Here is a 17,992-nt window from a genome sequence, read left to right as displayed (position 1 = left end):
TTGGCTACTTGTATAATTTGCCCCCACCTCTTTCTGGAAAGGGCATATTGTTCCCACTGATGGTCATTCATAATAAGAGCTCTTAATTCTTGCTCAGTATTATCCCTCCATCTTCTCCTTGGTTGGCACGAGGTTGGATGCCATAAGGACGTCCTTCCAAGAGATCCTGGGCTGGTCTGTCTCCTGTCAGAGTAACCCCATGCCCTGCCCACTGGAGTCGTCGGGGTTTTACTACGATTTGCTGTCCTTGGTTCTCCATAGGCCTCCCGTAGCTCTCTAGAAGATCTTCTTCTCCACAGGTCACTCCCCCTTGCTGGCCCCCAAATGCATCTCAACACTTTATTTTCGAAGCGTTTCACTGGCCTTCTTCCATCTTAGTAAGTTGGACAACTGCCTAAATCAACAGGCCTTATAATGATCAGGGGCGTCAGAAGCTTGAGCTCTCCCAGTAGCTCAAGAGACTCTGGAGAGAAAAGTATCAGGGATTCTCACTCTGTAATCTTTGACAACCTCACTAGGACACACTGGCACCTCCCATACAGTACGATCAGGGTGAAGGTAACAAATGCAACATCAGTGGTTGCCCAACGTGCTTGTTCCAGGATCTACCTTCCTCACCATAGCTGGATCCCAATTAATAGGTTCAGGTCCAACGGCAGGCCTTGGTGACATACTGCATCAGTGGGGACAGCGAAAGGAGGGATCCTGCAACTGCAGCACTGGACAGACCGTGTGGCCTATGGTACAGGATGGCTAGAGTGCCAGGTCGGGAGGTGGCCTCATGAGTGGAATCAGAAGTTGCTTTGAGACAGTGTAGTCTAGTGGCTAAAGCCCTGGACTGGGACTCAGGAGAGGTGGGTTCTAGTCTCACCTCTGCCACAGACCTGCTGGGTGCTCTTAGGTAAGTCCTTTCATTGCTCTGTGCCTCAGTTTCCCCAGACATGGCTAATACTACTTGCCTCTTTTGGAAAGCATTTGAACCCTACAGATGAAGAGTGCTCTGTAAGAGCTAGGGACTGTCATTACCTTTTGTGACAAGCTGATTGTCTAGTTGAGAAATGAGCTCAACAAAATCTTTGAGGGGTTGTTTTTGTTTGGTGTTTTTCAATAAGTTTTGGCATTAATAATAACTCCCCCTCCCCCAAAAAATCTACATGTAAAACTCATCAGATGCCTTGTAAGCCTCCTGCATCACATGCTGAAATTCCTGTATCTCACACCACATCCCTGGACAGAGCTCCTGCTCAACAGAGCCACGAAAGGGGCAGACCTCATGGAGAGACACCTGAACTCACGGTCAAGCTGCTGACTTTGTGCTTGATAGGAATCGCCTGACTGATCAGACCAGGTAGTCCAGCATCCCATCTCAGACAGTGGCCAGGACCAACTATTTCAGAAGAAGGGGCAAGAAGTCTCCTCCTTAGTGGACAATTATGGAATAGCCTGCTCAGTGGAGAAGTTTCTTCCTGACCAGATAGTCCAGATTGGTTTATGCCTTGAAGCAGGTGGGTTATAGCCCCTCCAGACATTTGTATGCTGTATTTTTCATTATGTCTGATTGTTAATTATTCTTTTCACATGGAATGGACTTAACTCCTTATTTACACTGGTGTAACCGAGGTCAGAGATCACAGCCCGATGGGAGGATACCATCCTTTACTACTGCATTACTATTTTCCCCCAGTCACCCTCCACCCCCTCTCCCCCCCCACAAATTACTGCCTTGGACAAGAAGTATGTGGCTTGTAGGGCTGAGTGATCTGATGCAGGGAGATGCTGGGAGCTTTCCCACTAGGACCAGGCAGGGCTCAGGCCCTAAGAGGTTACTGAACATGGCTGGGATGAGGGTATAAGCTAACAGGGAACAAAGCACTAGTGCCCTCCTCGCTTCCCTCTTGTTCGTGAACACGTCTCAGACACTCTTTCCTGGCTCTCAGCTGGCCGTGCAGCTGAGGAAACAAACACTGCTGTCGAAGAGTGGATGCGATGCCCAGTCGGGGCTCACAGGATAATACCACCCCTTTTGTTTATTTTTTTTTTCTTCCTTCTGCTTATCTGCTCTGAAACAGAGACAGAAGCAGGAGATGGGAGATGAATCCGCAGTCTGGCGTGCTAGGAGAAAAAAACAACTCTGAGCCGAGGGAAGGGCAGGGGGGAACAACCCACATCAGGCAAGAAGAGGTCCAATTTCTCTTGGACAGATATCAGTGAAAGCACAGAGCTCTGGCTGGATAAAGCAGCAAGGAGAAAAATATCCATGAGAAAGGCTGTGAGGGCCCTTTGAATACCAAGCAAGGTGTAGCGGAGCCAGGTCGCAGAAAGGATGCAACGCCTTTGTGTCTACAGCCTGCATCTTCCTCTGGGGCTTCTGGCTGGAATGTGAAAATGGGGAGACAGAAAGTGGGGAAGGCCAGGCCAAGGAAAGCCAGATTCCATGGTGGCAGGTCAGCTTGTTGTTGCTTCAGCTCCTTTGGTCCCGTTGGCAATAGAGAGTGAATGTGGCTTTCCAAATGGTCTGGCTGATCGTGGCCGAGGAGACCAAGCTCCATTGCACCACCAGGACTTGTGTTAACATCTCCAGCATTGCTCCCCAGGGGCTTGATCCTGCCAGGGGCTGAGCCACTGGAGCCAATGTGAGCCAACCATGCTCAGCACCTCCAGGAATTGCTCCCCACTCTCCAGGATCAGGCCTATAGCTCTTCAGACGGTAACCTCATTGGGGCAGGCAGGCTGGCTTTGTGCCTGTCTGCACAGCACCCAGCACACTGGGTCCGTGGTCTTAATAATGGGCACGGGGTGAGAAAGCATCGACCTGGCAGGATGCAGCGCAGGCTGGTGTGGACACACACAAAGGCTGGGAACTGCTGATACAGGCAGAGTGTGATCCAGTGCTCACTCACAAGATGTCCCACTCAGGAGCCCAGACACAGACCAGCAGGGGTTCTCGGACAGGTCAGGATGGAAGTGCAGAAGCGGAGCTGGGGCTAGGGGGTGAGGTCTGGAATAGCAGGGAGGCTGCAGGCCAGGCATTGGCGGAGCTGTGTGGGGAGCCCAGGACTTGCAGACCAGGAGGGGCATTGACTGGCAGAGCTATGGGGAAGTGGAACTCACTCTGCTCCGTCCATGACTAACAGCCTGTCACTGCCACAAAAAGGCTAAGAGGTTGCACAGGGCCTGTAACCCCAAACCCGTCCTCTGTCCCCATCTCTGGTCCTCCCCGCACTTCACCCAGTAATATGACTTCTTAGAGCCTGGATGATTGTATCAGCAAGCTATCAAAAGGGTGGGGGATACTGCAAGTGGGTGAGCACTTTGCCGAGCACCCCCCTTCTAGGGGTCATACAGCTTTTGGGGTGTGACGGAGATTTCACCAGACAGGAGCAGGGGCTTGACGTTTTTAACCCAAGCTGGTGCTTCCAACCCCCAGTCACACATCATCCAGGGCCAAACCACAATGCAAATAAGCCTTCCTGTTAACAGCGCTCTGGGCCCCCAAAGTGCTGTGACAGACCAATAACCTGAGATTGTAGAACAGAGCCAGGGAGCAGGAGGGAGGGAGAGAGAGATTCAGCTGTCAGTTGGGGGGAGAGCACCTGGCAGACTGACTCCCCTGCTATAGCCCCTTAATGCTGGTCCCTTATCACCAAACGCTCACCTTGCATGCCTCCTGCTGCCAGCGAACGATGCGCGCCGGCCTCTGTCTTTGCTCAGGAAATAAAGAAAGGCTCTGACCAAGAATAGCAATGGCCAAACAGGGAGCTTGGTGGCCTGTTCTAGCCACACTGAGAGGAACAGGCTGCGCTCAGCAGCTACCCAAGCCAAACCACCGTGCAGGTACACCACTTACAGGGACAGTAACAAGCTGACTTTATAATAAAGCCTGATGATCCTGTGCCATCCCACCGGAGCCAAACCACCGACATACACTGGGCTGGGCTCGGAACCACATGGGGACTCACACCTGTGACTGAGTTCATGGTGAGGGTTCAGCTCAGGGGGTCCCTTGTTTGGACTCCTGAGAGAGGCAGGACAGAGCTGTGACATGCAGATCTGAACTGGACTCAGTCCTTGGCTCTGCAACAAACTCCTTATGTGGCCAAAGCAAGTAGCTTCGCTGCTCTGTGCCTTGGTGTCCCCATCTACAAAATGGGGATAATTTATTGATCCTAACAGATGCTTCCCTGCTCCACGGGGGGGCTGTGAGGACAGATTCTGTAATGCCTCAGCGTGCTCAGATACTACAGGGATTGTGAGAAGGTAGGGAGGCACCTAAGCAAATAGACAAGTAAAGATCATGGGGTGTTTGGGTCTGGGGTTCTGTTAATTAACTGACATAGGACCCACCTGCCGCAGGACCAGCCACACCCGAATGCCCAGCAGGGGTGGGCTACCCCTAACGGCCAAAGCTCACTGGAAACCGTGTGGATTCTTTGAAGAAGACAGGGCTGGCTGAACCGCGGGGAATGCTGCCACGGCACTTCGGGTGGCAGCATTCGCTGGCATACTCTGGCTACCTTCTCAGTAGGCACAAAGGCCATTCCTCATGAGCCAAGCGCTGCTGTGTGCTTGTTCCAGTGGAGCTGCAGCAGAGTCACTGCCAACTGCGGAGGCTCAATGGGATGTGGGTAAATATTCCTTTGTCCACAAAGCCCTGCAGGGCTGCAAAGACAGCGACAGCCACCCAGAGATGCAGAGATAATGGGATTGCTGAGGGGACAGGGGGAATCCTCAGACACCCTCTTTGCCCCCCCCCCCCCCCATCTAGTGTCAGGATGGGATCACATCCCAGATCCTTTCCAGCAGAGGTCAAATGCAGCTCCCTCCAGAGTCCACACACCCTGCCCTGAGTGGGGAGAAGGTCACCCCAGAGGCCCTCCCAGCGCCTGCTGGCTCTGAAAGAGGGGAATATGCTCACAAACAGTGATGAGCTGCCAAAATCTTAACTGGTTCCCTCCTCACCCCATGAGGGGGACGTGGCCCACCCCCACCCCCCTGGGACTCCTGCCCCATCCAACCCCCCGTGTTACTTGATGCCCCCCTGGACCCCTGCCCCATCCACCCCCCTCCCCTGTCCCCTGACTGCCCCCAGAACCAGGCAGGAGGGTCTCATGGGCCACCGTAGTGGGTGCCCACCCTGCCCCTAAGAGCCAGAGGGACATGCCGGGGGGCGAGGTGGGGAGACCCAGTGGTGCTTACCTGGGGCAGCTCCCAGGAAGCATCTGGCAGGTCCCTCTGGCTCCTAGGGGTGGGGTAGCATAGTTAGGAGGGGAGCAGGGGGAGCGGCTGCTCCCCCCACTGATCACATCAAAAGTGGCGCCTTAGGCACCAACTCCGTGGATGCTCCGGGGCTGGAGCACCCATGGGAAAAATTTGGTGGGTGCAGAGCACCCACCGGCAGCTCCCCACCCTATGCCCAGCCCCAGCTCACCTCCGCTCCACCTCCTCCCCTGAACACTCTGCTTCTCCGTGCCCCCCCCCCCCCACAGACTCCCATGAATCCGCTGTTCAGCGGGAAGCCAAGGAGGGCTGAGAAGAAGGCGGCAGCTTCGTGCTCAGGCCCAGGGAGGTGGAGGTGAGCCCCCCGCCCCCCCCCCAGGGTTACCTGCTGCGGTGCGGGCGGCCCTCCTCACCCTCCCCCGCCCCCCGGCCACAGCTCCCCTCCACCTCCCTGGGCCTGAGTGCGAAGCCGCCGCCTGCTTCTCAGCCCCCCCCCCCCTTCCCGCGCGAACAGCTGATTCGCATGAAGCGGGGGGGGGGGAGGGGGGAGGCGGAGAAGCAGAGCAGGGCGGTGTGTTCAGGGGAGGAGGCGGAGGCAGAGGCGAGCTGGGGCCAGGTGCAGGGCAGGGAGCTGCTGGTGGGTGCTCTGCACCCATCAAATTTTCCCCGTGGGTGCTCCAGCCCTGGAGTACCCACTGAGTCGGCGCCTAAGGCGCCACTTTTGGCCAGTTATTAAATTTAGAAACCCTTTTAGAACCGGTTGTCCCTCACGGGACAACCGGTTCTAAAAGGGATTCTAAATTTAACAACCAGTTCTAGTGAACTGGTGTGAACCGGGTCCAGCTCACCACTGCTCACAAGCCAGTCTTGGGTTCCAAGCAGCTCAGGCCAAGCGGCAGGTCTAACACTCTTTGTAAACAAAGGCTTGCAGGAGGCTGGAGAACAGCACCAGCGATGGCTGTGAGCCTGGCTCTTCCCCAGAGTCAGATGCATTTGGAGATTCAGGTCTGAGGGTCCAGCCTGGCCCATAATAAAGCTGAGTCCAGGCCACACAAACTTCAGAGCCCAACCCAAACCCCCAGAAGCTATGGAGTTTGTTTTAATTGGAGGCATTCTTAGGTGCTCCCAAACTTCAGTGGATTCTTCTGTGTGCCCTTCCCTGCCAGGCAGGTCAGCATCAGACCCTACAAGTCTGGGAACTGAGCCCAAATCTCTGGCTACCCAGACTTGTGCCTTCCCTGTATGCCTGTCTCCCTCTCTGAGCTCTGTTGTGAGTTTCTCTCTCCTTATAACGCAGTGGTTCCCAAATTAGGGGCGCTGCTTGCTCAGGGAAAGCTCCTGGCAGGCCAGGCCGGTTTGTTTACCTGCCGCGTCCGCAGGTTCGGCTGATCGCTGCTCCCACTGGCTGCAGTTCACCGCTCCAGGCCAATGGGGGCGGCGGGAAAGGCGGTCAGCACATCCCTCGGCCCGCGCTGTTTCCTGCAGCCCCCACTGGCCGAAAATGGCAAACCGCGGCCAGTGGGAGCCGCAATCGGCTGAACCTGCGGACGCGGCAGGTAAACAAACCAGCCCGGCCCGCCAGGGGCTTTCCCTGAACAAGGGGCGTCCCTAGTTTGGGAATCACTGTTATAACAGCTGGCTCAGCCGCTTTACCTGAATTATTATATGGGGGTGGGGGGGCTATTCTTATCCAATTAACAAACTGCCTCATTTGGAAGCTGTTCATGGATTTGTTCCATGTGGTCTGCCTGAAACACTGTGTCATGCCACTCACTCCCAGCCCTCTTGGAAACCACATGCACCATCTCCGGGAACGTATCCTGGCGAGGAGTGGGAAGGAGAATGTTGCAGTTCCTTCTGTAGAGCACCAGGTATCCCAAGCTTGGGCCTGGCTGTTCGGGACTCATCCCACGAGTCCCCTGCATGGAAGTTCAACTCTCTTACCAAGTCTCACAGGGTATGTCTATTGTGCAGTCATGTGGTGTGATTGCACCTTGTGTAGACATAACAACCCAGCTAGCTCAGGTCCCAGAGCAATGAAGCCACATCGGCAAGGGCTTCAATACGGGCTGTACAAGCCTGCCCCGAACCCTGGGTAATTACTCATGAGGCTGCTGCAGCTTCATGGATGCAGGACCAGAGCTAGCTAGATGAAAGCTCGCTCAGGGATGTCTCTGTGAGCTGCAATCACACCCTGGGAATGCAGCGCAGACATCCCCAGAGACTTGGCGCAGTCATTTTGTCACACTATAAAGAACAAGAGACAGAGAGCGTGATTTCACGGGCTGATTTGCAAAATTCAAAATCAATTTCTATTTAGAAATAAAAAAAGCCAGCAGACGTTGAGAAGTGATTAAATCTCTGCATCACTGAGCGGTAGTCTGAGAAACAAAACTGAGTCAGCACTGGAATGAAACCGTCCACAGGATTTCTGTGCCTTTTTTCTTAGATTTATATGCCCAGGGGTGTGTGTGTGTGTGTGTGTGTGTGTGGTTGATTGTTCTTTATTCAGCTCTTGTCCTACTGCATCTGTCTGTTTTTAGACACCTCCACACAAGAAAGACGTTGGCAAAGTGAAGGCAGTTCAGAGAACAGCATCAAAAATGGCCCGGAGACTAGAGTGAGAAGGGAAAAGAGCTTGGCTTGTAGGCTTATAGCTTGGCTAAGTACTAAGAAGTGGCTTGAAAACTGTCCCCCTGAAGGGCGACTGCCCAAGGAACAAGAGGAAATGGGCAGAGGGTAAAAGTAGGAGTAATGAGAAGAAACCAAGCAAAGGATAATTTAGGGACAATGTCAAGAGAGCGTTGGTGAGCTCAGCCAGTGGGTGGGATGGACACTGAAGGGAAGTGGTGGAAGCAGCATTGCTTGGGTCACTGAGGCCAAGACTGGACAAAGCCCTGGAGAACACAGTGAGGGGAGCAGAACCAGCCTTTGGCACTGGTCTAGATCGGGCTCGGTGGGTTCCTCCACCTCTGATCGTTTGGATTCCATGTGATATAAGTTCTGTCTACACTGCAGTCAGAGGTGTGGCTGCAGTACGTGTCGACACACCCGACCTAGCCCTCTGATCTAGCTAGCCCCGATAACAGCGGCAGTGAAGCCACAGCAGCACGGGCTGTACAAACCCACCAGAATCCTGGGGACGTACCCAAGTGCCTCGCCCTTGCTGCTGAGGCTTCCCTGCCGTTGTTATTGGCGCTAGCTAGAGCAAAACTAGCTTGGGTATGTTGACATGTGCTGCAGTCACACCTCTGATGGCGCTGGCGACAGACCCTTATGCACAAGAAGGCTCAGTCTCAGGTTGCAAGGCTCCATTTAGGCACCTAAAACAGCATTTTGGCCCCCAAGTTGAAAATGGGACACAGCAGACTCCATGATTTTGTTCTGTTGTGCCTGGCTCGGAACATCTGTGTTCTCCAGTGATGCGCCCGTCTCTTTCCTACCAGGGCAGATCTAGGCCAAGACCTCAGGCTGCAGGAGACTCTGAATAAAGAGATTCTGCCCTGCCCCTGCCCTGTGCTCCAAGGGGCCACCAGCCCGCTCCAGCGGCTGTGCAGAAGATGCTGTGGTTGGTTTAGTGACCCTGCATGGGCTGGGAGTCCCCTTCACTGAGGCCCTCCTGCCCCTGCTGCCGGCTCCGAACACAAGATCCTGTTTTCCCCTCCCGCATTAGGGACGCATGAGCACTGGCAGTGAACTGATGCCCCAGGGGAGGCGACCGAAGGCCATTGGGCTATCACCCCGTCTCCGTTCACCTTCCACATCAAAAGCACACAGAGTGCTAGCTGCAGGGCGCATGACACCTGGGTGCCTGCCTTCTCCTGCTGGAGCATTTGGGCTTGAAGGTGGACATGCTGATAGGTGCTGGGAAACCCACTGGCTCTGGGGGGAGCAAGCTCTTTATGGCTCTGAGCAGCTCCTTGGTGCTAAAGTGGCTCTCTCTCTGCTTTGGCCTTAAAGAAGATCAAGGCTAAAGGATTCCGATGGGGACTAATACACATGTGGTTGCTGCATCTGCCAGCTGTCTGACATCCCTGTTACACGCATGCTAATGCCCCTTCCCTTTCTGTATAATTATTTACGGAGAGCAGGAATGTGCACACAAACCCATCCGCTTCCCGACTGGTCCGGAAAGTGGGCAAACTCCTTCCAGTCACCTCCCCGCCCTCAGGCTTGAGAGCCCTTCGCACAGGGATCGGCACCTACTGACCCCACCACGGTCTGGCTCTGGCTTGGAGTGAATGAAAATTCCACCCATCCAAGGACCCTGCTGGGAATAGCAGCTGCTCTGTTGCTGCTCCTTGGCAAGCAGCAGCCAGACCAGTGAAAACGCCACTCCCGGGGCCAAGCAGAAACCCCTCACCAGGTGAAGCTCTGGAGGATAAACTGCAGGGGGGTCCTTTTCACGCAGCTGATTTCTTGTCTGGCTAAGAAAAGGTCAGGAACTCTTGATGCTGGGAATTATGCTGCTCGAGCCAAGGACAGGGGGGAACATGCTAAATGTGGCCCCATAGGTCCATGCTTTCTCTCATTACAAGTCAGGCTGGTCTATGAAGCTCCTCGCATCCCTCTGCCATCCTGCCTGTTTGCCCTGGGGTGGGAGCTGATGGAATTTTAACTGTTTATGATACAGACAAATCGCCAAGTAGGAGATCTGACACAGACATAAAGGACTCCTCCTCCTCCACTGACTTTCCCTGCAATCCCTTTCCCCCCGGGGATGGTGGTTTGGGGGTGAGGAAGGCTGCCAGAGCCCCAAGCCTCCTCCAACACCTGCTCACACAGAACGGGTCAGATACCACAGAGCCGAGTGCAGTACGAATTCCAGCAGAGGTGACGTCCTGATACAAACTCGGGGCCTCGGCTTCCTCCATTCCCCTTCCTGCCCCATGGCGCCCATGGGACTGTGGCCTCTCAGCTGAGACCTCTGGCTGCCTGGAACCACCATTTGCAATGTCTCGCTGGACTATGGCTCAGGCCCTGTGCATCCCAGTGCAGAGGGGGGACCTCAGCCCTATCATCGGGAGCGATGTTACAAGACTGTGACCTCTCAATGTTGCTTTACAGTCAACGTGGCATCTTCTTTATAGCCAAGTCCCAACCTTTTGGAGAGACCATGGTGTAGGGCCAGCTGAGAGCTCTGGGGTGACAGAGATGGGGATCCTGACTTGCCCTCTGTATGCTTTGCAAAGTCAGCAATGAGGAATGACATTAATAATCCACTCCCAGTAAACAGACTCACAGTCCCTTGCTCTAACCACAGTACGATGCTGCCTCGCTGTAATCGCATAATCAAGTTGGGCCATTTCCAGCCCAAATCCAGGTTTTCTCACCCCCCCCACTCCCCTCCACACACACACACACACAAACCCACTCTCCTGCTGGTAATAGCTTATCTAAAGTGATCACTCTCCTTACAATGTGTATGATAATAAAGGTGGGCCATTTCCAACACAAATCCAGGGTTTAACAAGAACGTCTGAGGGGGGTGGGGCGGGTTAGGAAAAAACAAGGGGAAATAGGTTACCTTGCATAATGACTTAGCCACGCCCAGTCTCTATTCAAGCCTAAGTTAATTGTATCCAATTTGCAAATGAATTCCAATTCAACAGTTTCTCGCTGGAGTCTGGATTTGAAGTTTTTTTGTTGTAATATCGCAACTTTCATGTCTGTAATCGCGTGACCAGAGAGATTGAAGTGTTCTCCGACTGGTTTATGAATGTTATAATTCTTGACATCTGATTTGTGTCCATTTATTCTTTTACGTAGAGACTGTCCAGTTTGACCAATGTACATGGCAGAGGGGCATTGCTGGCACATGATGGCATATATCACATTGGTGGATGTGCAGGTGAATGAACCTCTGATGGTGTGGCTGATGTTATTAGGCCCTGTGATGGTGTCCCCTGAATAGATATGTGGACACAGTTGGCAACGGGCTTTGTTGCAAGGATACGGTCCTGGGTTAGTGGTTCTGTTGTGTGGTATGTGGTTGCTGGTGAGTATTTGCTTCAGGTTGGGGGGCTGTCTGTAGGCAAGGACTGGCCTGTCTCCCAAGATTTGTGAGAGTGTTGGGTCATCCTTCAGGATAGGTTGTAGATCCTTAATAATGCGTTGGGGGCTGAAGGTGACGGCTAATGGCGTTCTGTTATTTTCTTTGTTAGGCCTGTCCTGTAGTAGGTGACTTCTGGGAACTCTTCTGGCTCTATCAATCTGTTTCTTCACTTCCACAGGTGGGTATTGTAGTTGTAAGAATGCTTGATAGAGATCTTGTAGGTGTTTGTCTCTGTCTGAGGGGTTGGAGCAAATGCAGTTGTATCGCAGAGCTTGGCTGTAGACAATGGATCGTGTGGTGTGGTCAGGGTGAAAGCTGGAGGCATGTAGGTAGGAATAGCGGTCAGTAGGTTTCCGGTATAGGGTGGTGTTTATGTGACCATCGTTTATTAGCACTGTAGTGTCCAGGAAGTGGATCTCTTGTGTGGACTGGACCAGGCTGGGTTAATGGTGGGATGGAAATTGTTGAAATCATGGTGGAATTCCTCAAGGGCTTCTTTTCTATGGGTCCAGATGATGAAGATGTCATCAATTTAGCGCAAGTAGAGTAGGGGCGTTAGGGGACGAGAGCTGAGGAAGCGTTGTTCTAAGTCAGCCATAAAAATGTTGGCATACTGTGGGGCCATGCGGGTACCCATAGCAGTGCTGCTGATTTGAAGGTATACATTGTCCCCAAATGTAAACTAGTTATGGGTAAAGACAAAGTCACAAAGTTCAGCCACCAGGTTAGCCGCGACATTATCGGGGATAGTGTTCCTGACGGCTTGTAGTCCATCTTTGTGTGGAATGTTGGTGTAGGGGGCTTCTACATCCACAGTGGCCAGGATGGTGTTATCAGGAAGATCACCGATGGATTGTAGTTTCCTCAGGAAGTCAGTGGTGTCTCGAAGGTAGCTGGGAGTGCTGGTGGCATAGCACCTGAGGAGGGAGTCTACATAGCCAGACAATCCTGCTGTCAGGGTGCCAATGCCTGAGATTATGGGGCGCCCAGGATTTCCAGGTCTATGGATCTTGGGTAGTAGATAGAATATCCCAGGTCAGGGTTCCAGGGGTGTGTCTGTGCGGATTTGATCTTGTGCTTTTTCAGGGAGTTTCTTGAGCAAATGCTGTAGTTTCTTCTGGTAACTCTCAGTGGGATCAGAGGGTAATGGCTTGTAGAAAGTGGTGTTGGAGAGCTGCCGAGCAGCCTCTTATTCATATTCCGACCTATTCATCATGACAACAGCACCTCCTTTGTCAGCCTTTTTGATTATGATGTCAGAGTTGTTTCTGAGGCTGTGGATGGCATTGTGTTCTGCACGGCTGAGGTTATGGGGCAAGTGATGCTGCTCTTCCACAATTTCAGCCCGTGCACGTCGGCGGAAGCACTCTATGTAGAAGTCCAGTCTGCTGTTTCAACCTTCAGGCTCGTTCACCTGCACATCTACCAATGTGATAAATGCCATCATGTGCCAGCAATGCCCCTCTGCCATGTACATTGGTCAAACTGGACAGTCTCTACGTAAAAGAATAAATGGACACAAATCAGATGTCAAGAATTATAACATTCATAAACCAGTCGGAGAACACTTCAATCTCTCTGGTCACGCGATTACAGACATGAAAGTTGCGATATTACAACAAAAAAAACTTCAAATCCAGACTCCCGCGAGAAACTGTTGAATTGGAATTCATTTGCAAATTGGATACAATTAACTTAGGCTTGAATAGAGACTGGGAGTGGCAAAGTCATTATGCAAGGTAACCTATTTCCCCTTGTTTTTTCCTAACCCCCGCCCCCCCAACTCCCTCAGACGTTCTTGTTAAACCGTGGATTTGTGCTGGAAATGGCCCACCTTGATTATCATACACATTGTAAGGAGAGTGATCACTTTAGATAAGCTATTACCAGCAGGAGAGTGGGGTGGGAGGAGCTATTTTTTCATGCTTTGTGTGTATAAAAGATCTACACTTTCCACAGTATGCATCCGATGAAGTGGGCTGTAGCTCACGAAAGCTCATGCTCAAATAAACTGGTTAGTCTCTAAGGTGCCACAAGTCCTCCTTTTCTTTTTGCGAACACAGACTAACTACTCTGAAAAATGCCAGCAGCAGTGAAGTTACGTGAGGATGAGCTAGCTGCCTGAATACAGACCCAGGGTCCTGGGCTGCCGCAGCTTCACTAGTAGTGTTACTGGTGCCAGCTAGACCAAAGCTAGCCGGGTGCGTCTACACGGGCTGCCGTCACACCTCAGATTCCAGACATGATTTGCATCTGTGCAGCTTTTCAAGCCGGGCTTGTCTCTATCAAGGCTTATAGCAGCTTGGCCTGCCTGCATTAGAGAAATGAGTGAAGACAAGGCCTTAGCCTTTCCTGTGGCCCAGCTGAATGCAAAAGGCATGCTGGGATGCAGGGGGGCTGGAATGATTTATATAGTGGAGGTGCTGAGAGCCACTGAACCAAACTGTAAACCCTGCATATGATGGAAAGCACTTCAAGCCAGGGGGTGCGGCAGCACCCCAGCACTCCTAGTTCCAAGAGCTTAGCTCCGTCCCCATCTTGGGGAGCCTGTCTTCCCATCAGTTCTCCTCCCGGGGGACCCTCTTTTCCTACTAGCCAGCTTCTCTGTGCCTTTTGCCTACAGCGAAGGCACAAGCCAGAGCAGGACTGTCTGCAGCAAGGAGCTGCAAACATGCTGAGCTCTTTGAGGCGAGGAGAAGGACACCCAACTCCCCCGCCTTGAGACCAATCTGCAGCAAAAGCCCCGGGGTGCTCCAAAGAGAGACAGACAGCCCCACATGAGCTGCCTGCACGGAGACAAGATCAAGGAGCCTGCCCCAGCGCAGCTCAGCTGCACGTGAGAACGGCACAGAGCTGCCATCGCGGTCACAGCTCGGGTCGCTCTCAGAGAGCTTTCCTGTGGGCCGCGGCTCATCATGGACCCTGCAGCCCAGGCGGGGGGGGGAGGGAGGGGAAAGGAGGTCAGTGTCTATCACTGTCTGTTTCATGTATAGTGCATTAGGTAGCAGCCTGCCTGGACAGGTGTGACTCCTCTGCTCTTTATGGAACATTGCCTCCTAGGCAAAGGAGCTGTTAGCAGCAGGCTTAATGCTGGCAGCCCGCTGGGAGAGGGATGGGGCGCCGGTCAGCGCCGTCGTGGCAGAGCGTGCTGGAGAGTAGCAGCTAACGTGGGGCATTGAAGGGCAGGCGCACCGGTGCGCTGGGTTATTGCTGCCACACCAGCTACTAACGGAACGAGTTCACTGGTTCTCAGGTCTCATTCCACAGGCCAGGCTTAGCCATCCAGAAACCTAAGGGGAACAGCGAAAGGGTGGAGAAAAAAGGGACTGCCTGAAGCGGCAGCAAAGAGGGAGACCAACTCCCAGCATGTCCATCCCCTGGGGGAAGCAGATCCTGATCTGGGCAGGGTGCAGTGGGGCTGCACAGAATGTTCTGGGCACAGGTGCCGGCGCCAGGCTCTCGCTCCTTTCTGGCTGTCACTCTCACGGGGTCATCTGGTGTCGCCATCTGGTTGTTTTAACGCGCAGGGCAGGCAATGGGGAATCAGACCCCCCCGAGACTGTTAATACTCCCTAGGCACCTACATTAGCCTCTGACACAGTCACAAAATGCCCTGCCTCTGGCCCGCTCAGCCCACTCCCCTGAGCTTCTGCTTCTCCTGCGCGGTGTACAACCCTGCCCGGCCTCCTTGAAGGAAGCAGTGCTTTTATGCTGGCCGAGCTCGGACGTTGCTGTGAACTCTTACCTAGCATGGCTCTGGGACTGATGATATAGTGGGGGTTGATCCTGCTTTGAGCAGGGGGTTGGGCTAGATGACCTCCTGAGGTCCCTTCCAACCCTGTGTGACAGGGTCAGGCCAGATGACTACAAGAGAGTGGTCGAAGGTAGATACATTAGTTCCAGGTTAAGCAGGTCCCTTTTCCCCGGGTAAGATAACAGGGACTATTCCAGAACACTCAGGAGCTTTCTAGAGCTAATTAAGGCAGACAGGCTAATTAGGACACCTGTAGTCAACTGGGAAGCTGCTAGAATTAATTAAGGCTAATCAGGACACCTGGCTTAAAAAGGCTGTCACTCCAGTTAGTGAGGTGTGCATAAGGAGCTGGGAGTGAGAGGATGTACTGCTGGAGGACTGAGGAGTACCAGCGTTAACAGACACCAGGAAGAAGGTCCTGTGGTGAGGATAAAGAAGGTGTTGGGAGGAGGCCATGGGGAAGTAGCCCAGGGAGTTAGTTGTAGCTGTCGCACAGCTGTTCCAGGAGGCGCTCTAGACAGCTACAGTCCACAGGGCCCTAGGCTGGAACCCAGGGTAGAGGGCAGGCCTGGGTTCCCCCCAAACCTCCCAACTCTGGACCCAAAACAGGAGGTTCCACCAGAGGGGAAGGTCTCTGACCTGTTCCCCGACCCACATGGTGGATCAGCAGAAACTGCGGGGATTGTTCTTACTTTTTTTTTCCCAGGCTGGCCAGTGATGACGTTATCTGAGTGAACAGCAGATTTGAGCCACTAGCAAAAGTGGCCAAACTGAGGGCTGCCATGAATCTCTGAGGCAAGCAAATTCGCCAATAAGTGCAGGACCCACCAAGGTAGAGGAGGAACTTTATCACATCTGATATTCTATGATTCTGACTGCTTAAATACGAGTCTTGCGGGACACACTGACCCAATTCGCTCAGGAAATGGTCAAAACTAGGCAGCAGCGGGGCTGCAGGCCAGGACAGAGTGAATGGGCAGATCTGGGTGTGAGAGGCTGGAGTGGGAGGCAGGCCAGAAGAGAGGTGCACCAGCTAGCTGCAGTGGGGCACGACTGCACGAGCAGGGGGGCTGAGGGTCAGGACCGAGGGGCATCGGCAGAGCTGGGGGTGAAAGCAGAAAGGGCTTCACAGAGGATGCTAGTGCAGGCACAGGCCAGGATTTTGGCTCAGCCCAGTTGCAGGGGTGGATTTTGGTCCCCTCCCCATCGCTGGCTCTGACCGATGCGGCTATCGCTGGTCTCTCACTGCCTGAGCACAGACATTCACCCAGGAAAGACAGAGGAGCCGTGCTGGGAGGAGTAGAAGGGCCCAGGGCGCGAGGGAGCTGCCAGCTGCAGCACCAGCCTGGGAATGAGGAGGCAGCGATTTCCTTACCCTTTTCGAATGACGACAATGATCGCTCCAAGAAGGATAATCAAGACAACCAGCCCCCCAGCACAAATGCCCAGGATCAGGCCCATCTCCTCCGAGTGCTGGGACACCTCAAGGGGACGCTTGCTCTCTTTGCAGGCGGCTGGAGGAGAAAAGCACAGAGGAGAGGGTCAGAAATCAGCTCCGACCTACTTTCTTGACAGCTGATTTTGGCAGATCCCTCCCCCCCTGCAAAAACTCTGCCACATGCACACAGACAGCAAGTGCACACATACGCAACACACCTCTCCCCCCACAAACACAGCCAAAAGATCTCCCACGCGCACGCACATACAACACAACCTCACCCACCCGCTAAAACTCCCCCAATCAGATTTTATGAGCAAACGTACACGTGTGCATGTACACACACACACTAAAGCTCTGCCACACACACATAACACGCACACACACGCACACGCTCCCTCACATCCACACAGGTAACGTGTGTGCACGCACGCACACAGAACAGCTGCACTCATGCACCAGAGTGCTGAAGGGGACAGACAGACACACACTCACACACTCACAGAGTGGTGCGCATTCAGAAAACACTGGGATAGGATTCCTGCTGCCTATGGCTTTGGAACCGGGACCCAGAGGGGGTGGGCTGAGTGCCCTTTGTAGCTAATAATGGAGTAGAAGGACTCTGGACCCTGCCCCTGACTTGGGGGTGCATCTCACCAGCACTGTCCTACATGAGACACATCAAACAGCCTGTCCTCCCCCATCATTCGGAGCGGAGCTGTGCATGGAAGCCTCATTGCCAGAGAAGGAAACGTTCGCGCCCGTTTAATGTTCTACCAAACAAGCTGATCTAATCCCACATTAAATAAGGTTGTTTGATGTTCTGATCCAAACAAACAATCCAAGAAGTAACCCAAAAAACTATCAAATAGCTGACTGTTGTCAGAGAGACCCTACTGCTCCTCCTCTCTTTGTCCCGCACCCAGGCCAGGCTAAGCCCATCACTGTCCCACAAATTAATTCATTGCCCGCAATCGTGCAGCTGTTGTGTTGATTTTGTAAAACTGTTCTGTCTCCTCTGTGGATCAATGACACAGCTGGGTCGCTGAGAGTCTTTGTTACTTGGGCAGAGTCGGCTCAGTGGGATTGGTCAGCTGAATCACATGGCATTGTTCCTGTTCCCAGACAGATGAACGTGGAAGCACTTTGGGTGCAAAGTCCCAGGCATGCAGCTTTAAGGTTTGTGTTCTGCAAATGCTCCTGTGTGTGTCTCTGGCGTTTGTTCTTGGTGAGTGTTTATGCTGGAAAAGCTCCCACACTTGAACATTAACAGAAAGCAAATCTGGACATGGCCAAACCCCTGGCACTTAAATCGCAGGGGCAGGGGTGGACTGGGTGGATGGGTCAAGTGGACGGATTATTTAGAAGCATGTGTAAGCGGGGGAATAGTCCCGTTCTCGTGGGGAAACTTTCCTGGCTTCTGCACTACCCCGGTGAAGTGGGCTAGCGAAAGGATCTGAGTCCTCGCTCCCACTTCCTCTACCCAGTGGCCTCCCTGCCCTTGAGGACTCCCCTTCCACTCTCCTGC

General features: G+C 53.3%; 1 protein-coding gene across 8 annotated transcripts in view; it reads right to left on the bottom strand.

Moving 5' to 3' along the window:
• PTPRU (protein tyrosine phosphatase receptor type U) overlaps positions 1-17,992 on the bottom strand; it is a 324,255-nt gene that overhangs the window by 67,844 nt on the left and 238,419 nt on the right. For all 8 annotated transcript variants that reach the window (XM_084652205.1, XM_084652207.1, XM_084652208.1 and 5 more), the window contains exon 14: positions 16,402-16,540. In XM_084652205.1, the coding sequence (XP_084508331.1) occupies positions 16,402-16,540 (139 nt within the window). The remainder of the gene's footprint in view (positions 1-16,401; positions 16,541-17,992) is intronic.

The sequence above is a fragment of the Lepidochelys olivacea genome, assembly GCF_965140295.1.
Source record: "Lepidochelys olivacea isolate rLepOli2 genome assembly, chromosome: 19".
In the NCBI taxonomy this organism is placed as follows: domain Eukaryota; kingdom Metazoa; phylum Chordata; order Testudines; family Cheloniidae; genus Lepidochelys; species Lepidochelys olivacea.
The sequence above is the reverse complement of the archived record's forward strand: the minus strand, read 5'-3'. Positions and strand labels throughout refer to the sequence as shown.